This window comes from Apostichopus japonicus, chromosome 15 (assembly GCF_037975245.1).
Source record: "Apostichopus japonicus isolate 1M-3 chromosome 15, ASM3797524v1, whole genome shotgun sequence".
NCBI lineage: Eukaryota > Metazoa > Echinodermata > Holothuroidea > Aspidochirotida > Stichopodidae > Apostichopus > Apostichopus japonicus.
The window spans coordinates 7376930-7392948 of NC_092575.1; the positions used below are offsets into that span (position 1 = coordinate 7376930).

The 16019-nt window shown below is 38.6% G+C and overlaps 1 protein-coding gene across 2 annotated transcripts in view; it reads right to left on the reverse strand.

The window, feature by feature from the left end:
• The window catches only part of LOC139980912 (trafficking protein particle complex subunit 11-like), a 48291-nt gene extending 34003 nt beyond the window's left edge, over window positions 1-14288 (reverse strand). For both annotated transcript variants that reach the window (XM_071992956.1, XM_071992955.1), the window contains exons 1-15: window positions 13975-14288; window positions 13198-13349; window positions 12296-12465; window positions 10099-10169; window positions 9312-9426; window positions 8629-8728; window positions 7922-7992; window positions 6499-6595; window positions 5814-5947; window positions 5227-5368; window positions 4682-4852; window positions 3231-3309; window positions 1886-1940; window positions 1017-1097; window positions 401-465 (exon numbers count right to left, since the gene is read on the reverse strand). In XM_071992956.1, coding sequence (XP_071849057.1) covers window positions 401-465; window positions 1017-1097; window positions 1886-1940; window positions 3231-3309; window positions 4682-4852; window positions 5227-5368; window positions 5814-5947; window positions 6499-6595; window positions 7922-7992; window positions 8629-8728; window positions 9312-9426; window positions 10099-10169; window positions 12296-12465; window positions 13198-13349; window positions 13975-14128 — 1657 coding nt within the window. In that variant the 5' untranslated portion in view covers window positions 14129-14288. The remainder of the gene's footprint in view (window positions 1-400; window positions 466-1016; window positions 1098-1885; window positions 1941-3230; window positions 3310-4681; window positions 4853-5226; window positions 5369-5813; window positions 5948-6498; window positions 6596-7921; window positions 7993-8628; window positions 8729-9311; window positions 9427-10098; window positions 10170-12295; window positions 12466-13197; window positions 13350-13974) is intronic.
• Between the last annotated feature and the right edge of the window lie 1731 nt (window positions 14289-16019).

Genomic DNA, 16019 nt, shown 5'->3' on the forward strand with positions numbered 1-16019 from the left:
CATACAGGTAGTCTTGCATTAATGCCAATGTTTAGAAAAGGATTTCATTTCAACAAACTACTAAAACAAAGATTACAACAATCTAATTACTCCTTCTAGCATTTTCCAACTTAAATATGGGAAAAACAGGGAAAAATCCCAGATTGTTTCGAAAGCTTCTCTTTGTTTCCAAGCTTATACATAAAACATGACTTATAAGCGACAAGCGTAGCATGAAATAGGATCTCAACGAAGTGGATTGTGGTTATGTGACCGATGATTTAAAACACATATCCTGCAATATTATTCCTGTTCAATTTTACAAACTAAAAATAATAATTTTGAATATATTCCTAACCATACCAGCAACATTAAGTTGCACAATCTGAGTGACTTTCACTCAAAATTAAGGTAAGGATACATCTCCCTAGAAGCTCCAGGCTAATGGTAACATAGTCTTCAATGCTAGCAACCAAATACGCACACCTGGAGAAAAATGAAAAAAAAGTAGAAAAAGTTTACACTTTGTGTATTTATTTTTAGTGGGGAAATGGATTTAACACTTCCGTACATAAATCTTTATAGTGCTGGATTTGTGAAGTAGGTTTATTGCATTTCAATTCATTTCGATAAGGTTAAAGCAGTGTATACAGTCCATAGCCCATGGGCTGCTCACAGGAAATTTAAAGAAAATGTGGACGCAGCTAAAAGAACGAAGGATATGCGAGACGCCGGTTTCCTTGTGGAAATATATAGACCACAAAATGTTGGTTTGGACAGAGCTTGATCTTTGAAATACTTGGTGACTACTACAACCGCTTGCGCAACATTACACTCTCAATCAAACAAATTTTTAGTGAGATGGAAAAGAGAAAATGGCCCTCTAACAGCTAAATATATTTCTGGTTGTGTCGCACGAAGAAAGAACATTTTTGTCCGTGCCGATTCTGTGTTATTAATAACGATATCTTTTTGTAGGGATGTACACAGTAGTAAGACCTGTTTGTCCTGGTCAGAGCTGTGGGGTTTCCCCTTACCTGAGTGATGTAATCAGTATGGATGTCAATAACTGCCACCATCTTTCTAGTCTGTAATCCCAAGTCACTCTCCCGAGTAGCCTGCAGCACAGAGACACAACAAAATAGTTAATCACTGAAACAAGTTCCAACTGACATAAATTTCATGCAGACATTAACAATACTTTCCAATATCATGACACAAATTTGCATAGCTTTGGACAATCTCACCTCTTTATGATTCAACTTCAAAAATGTATTAAACAACAGATAAACAACAATGGAAATTATGAATGAAGTAGTGAGCCACTTTTGCATCTGAAATCTATAAATGTGACAATAACAAGGCTAGACACAACCAATTCCTGAAGATGACTTGTATTAGTGCCCTCTTTGTAGTCAAACCTCCCCAAACCCCCCTTCTTCCCCCCCCCACCCCTTCTTTCCCCCTTCTCCATCCCAAACAAGGCAATTCCTTTGTGGATAGTCTGAAAATTTCACAGAATGTGGAAAAATTTGGTGCCTGGTTAGGCTCACTACTCTGCAAACATACACTTCTACTAGTAATCAAACATTTACATGAAGTAGTATTCAGTATCAGCCACATCCTTTCTTTGGATTTCTATTTACTGTACATGTCAGTTTCAAGGGCCAAGGGTGTGGCAAAAAACCATCATATACTACAAAGAGAAATTTCACAGAGAGACTTTCTCAAATGTTCTAGAATGCATCCATATAAATTAGGTTACATCATCTGAAGTAGTTTGAAGGTGATTTGGAGGGGTGGGGGTGTGGGGTTTGGGGCATGATGGTTAATATCCCATTGGCCGACATGTCCACTCTGAGCAACTTTAACCAAGCATTAGTTTCTGCTCCTCATACAGACTTACGTGAGAGCCTTGCTGTAGTCCTTGGCATGATAATACTCTTCACCCATTTGAACCACTGCAAAAAATCAGAAGAAATACATTGGAAAATAGTCACATATATTTATTAACTAGCAAAATACTCCTATTTTAACATTAATTGAAATAAGCTGTATGGGCAAAATACAGAATTGCTGATAGATATTGGAAATTCATGACATGTGAAGTAGTTCTATGTGAGGGGCATAAAAAAAAGGTATGAGATTAAGAGGTATACTTCATTTGAGAGGAGGGGGAGGGGGGGGGAATGGTTTCTTGATTTTATCTCAGAAATTACAAAAATTATGTAATGATGGAATATTTGCATGGTTAAAGGAGAAATAAACTCTGGGTTTGTGCAGTGTACATGCCGTAGGGGATAATTTTCTAATTCCTTTTGTGAAATAAGTAAGCAAAATAAAGTTTCCCTGAATTTTACGCGAATTTCCCAATTATTTTTTTACCCATTTGAACCACGGCCATTTTGTTATTTTGAGAATTGAGGGTGCTTCAAAAGTGAGATAGGCGAGCCACTTCGTAACTTCAAAACAATGAAGCTTTGTATACGAGTTATAGTCTATTCACACTATGTTTGAGCATCTCGCTTAGCTTATTTTGCCGGATAAAAAGCCTGAATGCCAAGCCTTTGGATGTAAGTAACCCTATCGCTAGGACTGAGTATGCGGTGAAAGCAATCTAAACAAGGTAAAATCAAATCGTTGAAAAGATCCCAAAATTTATATTTCCACTAATATTTGTTATAATAATAAATTTTACACACTTTTTAAGCATTTTTTAAGGTTCAATATAGACAAAAGATATTTTTGATCGATATTTATTCATTACTATTGTTGAAAGTACAATTCTAATTATTTTAGGGATTGGCAACTATTTTTTCTTGAAATACGCCAAGTGGCTCGCTTTCGTCACGGTACATCCGGGAACTGGCTCAATTCGAACAAAATGGCGCAACACATAAACTACATTGAAATCGATTTTTCATCTCAAAGAAGGAATTTTTATGCATTTCTATTGCTTTTACTGGAAAGACCATCTGTCAAAACGTAAGAATTGATGCAAAAAAAGCTAGGCTTTATTTCTCCTATAATGTTCATGATCCATATATGCAAACCATATGAAAGTTAAGGACATATTTCTACAATACAATACAATAATAACAATACAACTTTTGCGTTGATGGGAATTTTCTCTCTCATGAAACATCACCAAGAATTGCCTTTGTACACAAACCTTTATGATTTAACATGACCAAGCAGCTTTAACCTAACATCGAGTGGGATTATTTAGAAATTATTAAAAGTTGACTTACTTAAATATCTCTTCATTCTAGCTGATTTGTACTTCTTGAATTGAGCCACAGCACTGCTCAGGAGAGGAATGATAATCCACTGAAAAGGAAGAACAAAACAAATAGATCCTAGCATAAGAAGTGAAAGATGAAAGAACTACCAACAGAATACTAATGATGTAAAAAGCATCCACTCAGCACCTTCATCCATAACAAAAAACATCTAAGACCAGAATTAGTTATTTATTATATTCTCTGAGTATCTACACATTTTCATATCATTCCTTTTAATTTTTGGAAGGAAAAAACAGGAAACAAATAAAAAACAAATTGATCCCAGTGTAAGAAGTCCAGGATGACAGAACTAGGAATAGTATAACTTACGAAGTAAACCTATCCCCTCACCTTCTACATCCATAAAAACCAACACCAAATAATACCAGAATTAGTTATTTTAATCTCTGAGTATTGACACATTTTTAACATAATTATTTTCTCTTTTAGATAAAAAGGTAAGAGGAAAGGAGGTGGTTGGCGGGTGGGTGGCTAAACAACCCTGCATAACACATAAAACTATAACATATATCTTTTTCTCTTTATTATTTGGCATAAGTCAATAACACAAGATATCTTCAATATTATAAACTTAGTTTCTTTGAGAGAGAATGCATGGATGGAACATTCGAATAACACTTAACACTATCAACCAAGAGTTGCAATAGATCTTCATTTTTGGGCCTAGTCATTGCCGATGAATTTCCTGAGTAAAAACAAGTTACTGACTGGAGTGACTGTTTTACCTCTACCACTAGTTGACAAAATTGTTCGAGTGACTCCACTCTAATTAATTAAGAAGTTAATTAAGAAATGAAGTTCCTCGAGCCATGACTCATTACAACACTACCTGTAGGGTTCTTCTTTATGAGTAACATGGCGTATCTCTTTGTTAGACTGCACATGAAGAAGATGGCTACAATCTCAAACAATCATAATAATAATAATTAACAGTTCTTATATAGTGCAACTTACAGTAAAGTCTCTCTGCGCTGTACTTAACCCTGGTCATTGGTAACTTGTCACACCTACACACCAAAGTGTGCACAATTCAAACAATCTCTCCTGGGGCACCACAGTACACCACAGCCACGTGTCCCCTGGGGGACTTCCCATAGGGTGCAGCCACAAACTGGCGCACGCAACTATATTTACAAATCACCTCGCAAGTCCCCATTTATACACCTGTGTGAAGAGAGGCAATGGAGATAAAGTGCCTTGCCCAAGGACACAACGCAATGATCTGGCCAGGGCTCGAACCTGTAATCCTTAGATCACAAGTCCACTGCCTTAACCACTTGACCACAACGCCATTTACTTATCTGCTCCTTTCAGCAAACTTCATTGGCAAAATTCTCGGTCAGATTTTCTGTTCACGCTTAACCTCAAATTAAACTCAGGGAAAGGATTCTACTTACCGAATGATCGACTTGTAACTCCAAGAATTGCAGGGCTTGGATACCTTCTTTCTCTGTCTGTGCGTCAGGAGGGTCGATACTTTGATGCCCCTGCCTCCAAGGCCTCTGCCCAAAGAACTCCAAATTGTCCTTTTCCTTGAGAGGGTTAGGCTCGGGCATGCTGGTGGCAGCCTACAAAACAGGAACGAGACGACTCGTTTACGACTGAATCTATCGAACGACTCGGTAAGGCCAACGACATACACAATGTTTCGTTTCTACCCTTGATTCAGCAATAAAAGATGTTGTAAAGGGGGTTTGTGGATTGTTCAACCATGTTTCCACATATATTTTGCATTTTGAAACACCAATGCTCTCATCCAAACAACGAATCAAGTCCTAACATATCTTTTCAAACGTTTATAACAGCATAACCAGAGATCTAGTAAACACACACATTAATCAAATAAGATACGATACCACAAAAACATTAGAAGACTAAAAGGGGTCCCTCCTTTGCGGTATCCAAAACCCCAAGACAAATGAGCTGTATTTAATCCACTTACATGGCACAATCCCCTGCAGAGCTGTTTACGAGCAATGGCGTGATTTGCTGCTTGTTGGTAATAGAAACCGGGATGTTGTGTCTGGATTGCGGTCAAGCCCAACTTGATGGCCTCATCAAAGAGATCACCAAATATACTGAACCTGTTTCGAGAAATTTTTGACAATAAAATCACCATGATACCAATCATTTGAGAAATGCATTCCTTAATTTTTTTAGAACTGCTGAACTCTGATTTACTGGACTTAAAATTTACTGTCAATCTATCGTTGATATGCGGTCCAGGTATGTCAGTCGTCAACATATATTAGCCACTTTCATGGCTCTGAATCAAGTATACACCTTTCCATTGCCTTTTTACAATATGCAAGCCCCCACTCCCTCAACCAACTACCCCCCTCCTCCCACAAAAAAAAACTAATAGCTACTTAATAATAGCACTGATCAACTTTCAGAGGAAGTCAAGTGAGAATGATGGAGTTTCTCTTAGTAAAATGCCATTTTTGACATTAAACTTGGATCTTTAAAGGGGGATGGACTTGATTGATATGCACAAAGAATAATTAATTCCCTACAGAAGATACTCACTGCTTTGACATCCAGGCCGAGTGCTCAAACGCCAACTCTGGACAGCCGATTTTGTTCTTGAAGAAGTCAACGTGTTTCCGGAATTGAGATATGGCATCTAAAGGAGCGTTCTGGAAGAAACTCAGCCGACATACCTGGAGGGGAAGGAATATAGGTACAATATATGATAAAAGTACACACGAGCCTTCTACAATAGAGACTTAACAACAGCAAAAACCAAAACAAAGAAACAAACAAAAGGTATAGTAGCATCATTAATATTTTCTTTCCTCGTTGTGGGAATCTCGAATACAGCTTTACTAATAAAGAAAACCTGTTTGTATAAGTTACTTTTACTGTAACACAATCAGCAATGCCTTTCGATACAAAAATACTGATATTTACAAAGCATTTGTTAACTGATGATTGCATTTATGAACTAGGTTCACTTTAATGGAAGAATAAATGTACACCTACAACTGAGACAACAAGATGGTTAGAAGGATACACAAATCAGCCCTTTGTTACTGGCAGCTGCAAACCAATTAAGGTACTCCTATATGAAGCCCCATCCCCCCTTCCCATGCCCCCCTCTCCTCCCCCCCCCAAATCCATTACCTCTGTAGCAATTAGTGCTTCATTACAAAAGACTACATCAAGGCATTTTTCCCTGTAATGCAGTGAGACTACGGTCAGGAAATGTTACCTTGTAATTAATAAAGCCAGCGATTGTTTTAATTTCCAGCATGTTGGTGTCATGGGCTCGTAAATCAGTCAGCGCTGAATAAGCTGCCTTATATTGTCTGGAGAATGAAAGCAAAAAAGGGCGATATCAAGTCACCTCAAAATACCAATCAATATATAACACTGTGGAGTGTAGTTATATGGTGGTGTAGTTATATAGTGGAGTTATATAACATTGTGGAGTGTTAGCTTAGGTCCCGAGTTCGGGTCACTCCAGGATTAATGTATGTCGTCCAGTTACAGAGTTGTTGACAATTGACAATTCATAATCATGAACTTTAAATATGACTGACTTCGGTCAGCTTGCGGCTTTGATAAGCCAATGATGGCTTCTTCGCGAGATCCTGCTTGCAGGAGGATCTAAAATACATAACACAGGTAATAGAGGGTAACATCTCCTAGTCAATTCGATGGCAACACAGCTGCTTGTGAATTGCCAAATATCAAAATATATTGTGTACACTGTCCTTGAGGATAGTGAAGAGAGACGACAGTTTGAATAGGCTACACTATCCTGAATGTTGCATAAAATTACAGAAATTGTTGGTCAGCCTTAAGACAAGTCTTTACCTCCTTAGAAACTGTTTGATACCAAATGTTGATGGCTAAAAAAGTGCGGGCGGGAAATTGAGTTACGGATTTAAATTAGCTTTCCCGGATTTTTTTGATTTGGTACATTACACATTGGAAGACAAAGAGAGGTGGAAAAAGATGAAAGTCCGAAAATGTACTTCGAATTTGCTGAATGTGATACTTTGATTACGGTCGGAAAAATTGACAATAAAATCAAAGTTACTACAGTAACAGAACCATTGAACCCTTAAACCAGTGCTTCTCAACCAGGGTCCATGTGGATCCCCAGGGGCAAACTGAAATGTCTTGGGCTGAATTGAGAAGAAAGGGGAATGGGGGGGGAGGGGGATGGCCTTCTGCTATATAGGTGAGTGTGCATTCAGCGCTGTAACAGATATTCTAACCAAGAAACGTGGTAACCCGGACTTAACACATCAATTGAACAAAGCTAAATCCTGATATTAAGGCCCATGTTCAAGAGCATCAAGTTCAAGGGTCCCTTTTTATTTTATGTTCTGTAGGGTGTATCGTAACATTGATTGAATCGTGATGTTTGCCGTTATAACATGTGAAAGAAAGTGATCCAAAAAATATAAGGTATGTTTATGTAGAAACATTTTGAAAGGGGAAGGGGAGGGAGGGGGAGGAGAGGGGAAGGGGGACGGGGTGGGGGAGGGGGAATGAGGGAACACTTTTTCACCCAGGTGGGGAATCTGAGAGGAAAGGTTGAGGAAGCACGGCGTTAAACAAATTAGAGGGGTTGGTGTAAAAAGTAATAATTTGGTTGAGAATTAAAAGAAAAACAAACTTACTTCAAAGCTCCTGGTTCCTGCTTCAGCTCATTGAGAAATGCGACCTTGAAGGCGTGACGAACGAACAAAAGCTACAACAGAAACATTTGAAATCAAAAGTTATCTTTCAATTCCAATATAGGATAATTTTTCTTTCAATTAAAATTTGTAAATCTTTCAACAGAAACATTTGAATACAGAAAACAGAAAATTCAACCAGATTCAATTCAACATTATAACATACCACATTAAACCATTTGCTCAGTAGGCTAACAACTGAATTCAAGATTTTGAGGGCCATGTGGTCCAGTTACTAAGGCAAATGGACTTTGCGATCTATAAAGGATTCCAGGTTTGAGTCCTGGTCAGATCGTTATACATTGTGTCATTGGGCAAGGCACATTACACCCCTTAACCCAGGTGTATACATGGGATCCGCGAGATAACTTGTAAATATAGTTGCGTGCCCCAGTTTGTGGCTGCACCATATGAGAAATCCCCCAGGGGACACGTAGATGTGTAACGGCCCAGGAGCCACGGTTTGAATTTTGCACACTTGGGTTTGTGAGTGTGACAAGTTTCAATAACTGTTGATCAGTCATGTGAGAAGGCCTTGCTGTGATACACGACTGTAAACCTTGGAATATTTATTTCTTCTAACAGATGTGACAGCTGGGCTACCGACTACGAATATTATCACCATGATCTCGGCTGACGAATATTTTTACCTGGTGAGTGGTCTTGTTCAAGAATTCCTTGTGGGCTTTGACACGCCTGGCTTCAGTATGGTAGTAGGCCTGGGCCAATTCGTAGAAGGCATTCTCGAGTCTGAAACAGAACAAAAAGGTGGAGAAAATCACTGTTTGTAATCGAGTGAACAAACCATTGCATCTCATTTCCACTAAAAACACAAAAGAAATTGTACCATAAAACAGAGAAGAAAATTACAAAGAAATCTGTCTGCTGACAAACAATATGACTTTTATGGGAATACCAAAAGTGTGTGACACTGCTCATGGTTCTTTCTTCAACATCTTGGTAGTTTTGAAAAAAGTAAAATTTTAGACAGAGTCTCAACAAATAGTATCTCTGTGGATAGTCTGCAGGACCAGACATGCAAATATTTTTTGCAAAGGTCGCCTTTTCTCTCAACTGTAACTTGTTGATAAAAAACGTTGAGGGTATAGCAAACAAAATATTCACATTTCGATCAAAGCACCTGGTCTCTGTGAAAGAAAGTTTTATCTCCACATTCGGATGCATATATATTATACATAATGCAAAACAGGAGGACCGTACATATATATTGAGCTTTTACACCTGTGTTTTCCCACAAAATAAGATAACTTTAATCAATTCAAATTGATCGACATGAAATTCTTTGTTTTAAATTAATTATTCATATAATTACCTAATAGTGTATCCTAGCAGATGATCCACACACGGTAGGACGAAGAGCGATTTTGCAGAAAGTTCGCATGAAGCACAGAGTGCTGCTGCCCTCTCCGCAGCTACGACATCTTCCCCTAAATAGAAACAAAAGCAGACATAGCTTCAAAACTGAAACGATCAAAGTCACGACAGTTGGGAGAATGGGAACCCCGATACCGATATTTACATCATCCTGATAAACTTTTATCAAATGTTTTCTCCTCTTTTAGCACTTTGCAGTTGAAGTACAAACTTCTCCCGCCTCATTTCTCTACGAGGATATCGAGGATGAACTGAAATTGAAAGGTTTCTTTGGTGGTCTCTGTTTGGAAGAAGTTCAAAGAAACTCTCTTAAAGGCATTGAAGACTCGCCCCAAACTGCCTGCCGCCCTCTGAAAAAAGTTAACTTTCCGTTGCTTGCAAGTGAAGTTTTCTTCTTGTCGCTACAAAATGCAGACAGTAATGAAACATGATACCTTGTTATCTGTTATCTAGACCTGAGATGTCCATCGTTGCTATGTACACTGTGATGTGGGTATTGACCATAGCTGCATGTATTGACTGTACACTAGTGTCTAATTACTGACGGTAGCAAGCTGTGTATTTTCTGGGATCAATAGTGGTGTCTAACACTTCTGTTACACCTCATTCGAAACTAGGTCAGATTACCGGCATCAGACGTTTTGTTTGTGGGCGAGTCTTAACTCCCTTTAACTAGCATCTCAACACATGAACCTTCTTGATCACAGTAGAATGGGCTTACTTACCGGGAGGTAACGGTGTGTTCTTCTGGATCAGGACGACAGCCACTTTTGTTGTTCTGCTTGACAAACTATGCCTGTAAGAGACGGATGAAAAATACGAATCGATGCGACCACATTTAAAGACGAGAGCGTGTTTGCAGGAAAAGCTATTGGACCAATTGCTCGCATAACAGACATTGTATTAAAAAAGGAAATATCATTTTGATAAAGCAGGGCTGGGTGTTTTAGAATGGAATGACAAATAGAAAGAAAAGTTGTTAAATGGGAGATAATAGAATGAAAGCAACTTCAGGCTGTTGTATCTCTGTTTCCAAATCTTATCCGTTGAACGAGAATTTCAGCACCAGCATTGCTCACCAAAGAGAGAAGTCCATTTAGCAACAAAACACCTATAATAACTTTTAAGCATATCAAAAAAGGTATTTTAACATTGTACAAACACTGCTCAAGAGAATATAATGCTAAGATAAGAATAAAAAATTCTAAAACCAGTGCTGTAAGTAGTGTTCAACCGATTATGCATAACAGAAAATACCGATTACCGATTATTTTTTTCATAATCGTACCGATTCCGATTATTTGAAAATGAGAAAATATCCCGTATATACGAAATCGGCAATAAAGTTTGACAGAAACAATTATTGTTGTGATTTTCCCCTGTTTCCTTTTGCTTCGTTGTTATACAAGGCTCTAAGGTATCATTTTGTATGTACCAAATTACCTCTGGAGTTTCTCAGAAAGAAATAAAAAGTTTTTTTTTTTTTTTTAAATTTCCAAAATACGGAAATGTGACATCCTACCTAGTCAGCACTGTGCTAAGCGAAAGGCCTAACCACCTCGACGTGAATGTCACCTGTTAATGGCTTGAAATGGGCTAAGAATAGTTACTCAAAATATCCATCTCAAAAAGTATCTCAGACAAACCATCCATCTTCAATCTTTACCAAAGTGTAAATTTTAATGACATATTGCCTTCATTCCGACATTATTTTGTACTTATTTTCAGTAGTATACCGTTTATGAATAAATAGAAATGTTACGAACTTGAAGTTAAACATACCTATTCGTTACCTATTTAACTCCATTCAGGTTCAATTAGAAAATGTAAGCTTAGGCCAATCAAACTGAAAAGCAAATTGTACCATCGTAACTTGTTTAAAATTACTCTAAAATGTAATACCAGATTGATGTAAAGAAATAATAACAACTAGAAACTACTCCAATATAAAAATATAACATTCCCTCTATAAGACATAGCACTTACAGTACCTTCCAAACAAATGCCGATTTCCAGCAAATTAAAAGTTGTAAAGTAAGCTACGCATTATTTTTTTTTTTTTGCAAACCGATGGTTAGGCTTCATTTCCCATTGACTTAGTGTGGTTGTTAGGCTAAGATGTGGTCGAAGATTGCAGGTTCCGTGGATATTTTTATTTTTTATTTGCGACACAACTAGGGCGAATAAACAGATGGCAAGGTTAGATTTCCATGCAGTTGACTTAGTGTGAAGTAAGGCTACCATGTGGTCGGAGATTTGTGAGGATTTTAGGTTATTTTCGCTGGTACTGAAATTGCTTCGTGCAGGCCGTAATTTGCCACGAGAACTTCCCAGTGATTGTGCGCGACCCTCTCGGCTCTCGCACTGCTTCAAATTTGATGCGGGATGTGAAAACTGTTTGCGCGATTCGCGCTGCAACTGCAATTCCTAGCTAAAGCAAACGCATGTCACAATTAATTTTACACAGACACCTGAGGGCTTTTTAGCACTTGCGAGGGCGAATCGCCCATCACCCCCGCTTATTTCCGACCCTGTCAAGCACATTCGTTAATTCGCGAAATTGGTATTGCTGCTATGCTTACTGTGCCAAGAAATTTGAAGTCACTAACCACGAGGGAAGCAAAATCGGCGACTCTGGCAGCGTAAATTGATGAAAGTATACACTGTGAAAGACGTATAGAGGGGGTCTTATTTTAATATTTCGTAGTAAAAAAACAAACCAAATACATCAGTTGATATTTTCAACTTCCATATGTTTTTGAATAATGATATTTCCAGCTTCCATATGTTTTTGAATAATCGGTATGACATAACTGGTATTCCACGTAATTTTTACCGATTCCGATTATGTTCCGATTATGCAATATTCGTACCGATTCCGATTAGGTTAATCGTTTGAACACTAGCTGTAAGTTAGCTTACCTTACAACTTCCACCCTTGTAGCACATTCCATCTGTTTTTCCTTCCATAGGTTTTCATCCCAGTCTAGATCGAAGAACACGACAACAAGAGACGGTACTTCCTCCAAGTGTTTCTGCATCCAGTTACTCTTCATGATTCCTTTTGGAATGTACCATTCATAAGAGGTTCTCTGTAAAGTGAGAGGCATTAAGTTGATAACACTAGGCAAACATTTGTTGCAGTTTATTACTAAATTTATACCAGCCTGAACCATTCCCACCAAATTCAGCTGCTTTGTCATTTTTAAGTTATAAGTATTACAGTACGTTGAAAAGAACATTCTCAAATATTTGTCCTCACTCTAAAAGTGTGCGATGTTCTAGTTTACATGGCAAATCCGGGATATATACTTTTGAGAACAATGATATGTGTTGCATTTAAAACTCAAACTTCTTAGAGAAATGTTGAGGTTTCACTAGTATCTCAACTCTTAGAAATAATCCATTCCCAAATAATCTTTCAATGGCAAAATAAGAGCCTTGACTCCTCCTTTAGCCGCTGTAAATGAAGTTATGGTTCCTGTATCTAAAATCAACTTGTTGCACTTTTTTCATTACCTTGCAATTTTGTGTTCATACCTGTAGACAAAATCATTAGAAAAAGATTGCAATTGACGAAATTCAGGACCTTGAAAGTGCAAGGAAATTTGTACTGGAGAGTCTTGTCAGCACGAGTAAACCAATCAAAGTATAGATATCTCATTTTTCTTTTTTAGAAAAATTGAAACAAAAGAGCAATCACATGGGTTTCTTACTTGCTTTAAAATGAACAAACAAATGACAGTACAATGAAACATAGGAATTCTATTCAAGTAGACTCCAGCAGAACCAAACCTCAGATATGACATAGCATTAATTCTGACCTTGGATCTGCACTTTGGGTATTCATGGTCGCCAGGAAGTATCTTGAAATTCAATGGGACCCTGTCTGATCTCCGGTTGGCGCTAAAGGAGTCCCAAATGGCCCGGTGAACAGCATTGTAAGTGACGTCCAATCCAGTGAGCACCACCAGCCCTATAGATGACGGGAGGGTCAATGAAACATACTAATATGAACAGAAGACTCGCAAAGAATGAAATACTTGAAATGACTAAGAGTAAGGAATGAACTACAATGATCTTCTCTAGTGAGTAGCAGACACTTGCTTTGCCATCATTATCAGTTTTTATATTTGTGCATGTTCACAATGAGAGCGTACTCAGGTGTTAATGTTAAGTTTATGTACAAGGTGGAGTGGTTCTAAGTCACATTCATCACCAGTTTGTTTTTGGGGTTGTTGTTGGTTATGGATACAATTACCTTTTTAGGGCTAGAAAGTGCACTCAAAGTTTCCGACAGTATACCAAATGGGACTTGAACTACTGAGTGAAGATAACCACTTTCAGGAAATTCTTGGACGGCATTGCTTCTTTACCTTCTTTCCCATATGAGAGAGACAGGTGAATGGGTGTTTTCATTGAACGATTGGGCTAAATTTATAATGTAAAATTTGCTACGTTAGAAAACTCTCATAGTCATAGTGTTAAAAGTATATGTCGGTGGCCTGCGTGTGGGGTGGAGGTTGTTTCCAACCTTTGCTATAATATTGCGTTGTACTGCTTACAAAGCCCTTGAAAAAAAGAAAATATTGTTAAATTACCCAATGGACGACACGTTAGTTCTCTCGGAAGATCGCCAGGTTCTCGTTTACCACTGCTTGTTAATGCACTGGTGGGATCGACAGGGAGAGGTAAAGAAGGTAGTGATGGTGAACCGCTGACATCTTCCTCCTTTGCATCCTCCTGGTTACTCATTGTTGGGGAATGGTTACATCAACTAGTCAAGATTAGCGCACACATCGATTTCAACCTGCAAAGCTTGAACTTTTGGTAAATTTGATTTGATCAAGTACAGATGTTGTGTAGGACTAAGACCTACGTACAGTACTGGTGAGTACGACGACCAAGTTCCTAACTGTTAGTACCGGTGTGAAGTTAGATACTTATTCCCCGTTCCTCGTTCGATATTCGCGTATGAGTAACTGAGCTAGCTATTCAGTTACGTATTCGACAATGATATCGACGTAACACCTCTGGCAAGACAAAAGCTTCTTACAAGATGTTCGACATATGGTCGTGGAAAGAGGTTTTATCAATGGCCCATGGGTCATATGAACTGTAACGACTATGTGGAAGGGTACCATAATGCATCTTGCCCGGTCCAAATAGTTCTTGACCAACTAAAATGACCAGTACTTCATCAGTTCTTAAATTAATGTAACTGGACCAGAAAAAATCACTTTAGGCCCTAATCAAGACTAGCACGCCTTGGACCACCTTACCAATGGGTCATATGAATTCTTAACACATTGTAGAAGGATACCATAATGCGTCTTGCCCGGTCCAAAGAGTGTTTGACCAATTAAAATGACCATTAAATCAACATTTTTGTAAATAAATGTAACGGGAACTGAAATAAAAACATTTGGGCCCTAATCAAAACCAGCACGTCTTGGACCGCCTAACCAATGGGTCATAGGAAGTCTAAGGACCTTGTAGAAGGGTAACATAATGCGTCTTGCTCGGTCCAAAGCGTGCTTGACCAATATAAATGACCACTAAATCATTACTTCTTTAATGAGTGTAACGGGACCACGAAAAAGCTTTGGGCCCTAATCCATGCAGCACGCCTTGGACCACCTAACCAATGGGTAACATTAACTCTAAGGACATTGTAGAAGAGTACCATAATGCGTCTTGCCCGGTCCAAAGCGTGCTTGACCAATTAAACTGACCATTAAATCATTACTTCATCATCGAGTGTAACGGGACCACAAAAAAGCTTTGGGCCTAATCCATGCAGCACGCTTTGGACCACCAAACCGATGGTTAACATGAACTCTAAGGACATTGTAGAAGAGTACCATAATGCGTCTTGCCCGGTCCAAAGCGTGCTTGACCAATTTAAATGACCACTAAATCATTACTTCTTTAATGAGTGAAACGGGACCACGAAAAGCTTTGGGCCCTAATCCATGCAGCACGCTTTGGACCACCTAACCGATGGTTAACATGAACTCTAAGGACATTGTAAAAGAGTACCATAATGCGTCTTGCCCGGTCCAAAGAGTGCTTGACCAATTAAACTGACCATTAAATCATTACTTCATCATCGAGTGTAACGGGACCACGAAAAAGCTTTGGGCCCTAATCCATGCAGCACGCCTTGGACCACCTAACCAATGGGTAACATGTACTCTAGGGACATTGTAGAAGAGTACCATAATGCGTCTTGCCCGGTCCAAAGAGTGCTTGACCAATTTAAATGACCACTAAATCATTACTTCTTTAATGAGTGTAATTGGACCATAAAAAAGCTTTGGGCCCTAATCCATGCAGCACGCTTTGGACCACCTAACCAATGGGTAACATGTACTCTAAGGACATTGTAGAAGAGTACCATAATGCGTCTTGCCCGGTCCAAAGCGTGCTTGACCAATTAAACTGACCACTAAATTATTACTACATCATCGAGTGTAACGGGACCACGAAAAAGCTTTGGGCCCTCATCCATGCAACACGCTTTGGACCACCTAACCAATGGGTAACATGTACTCTAAGGACATTGTAAAAGAGTACCATAATGCGTCTTGCCCGGTCCAAAGAGTGCTTGACCAATTTAAATGACCACTAAATCATTACTTCT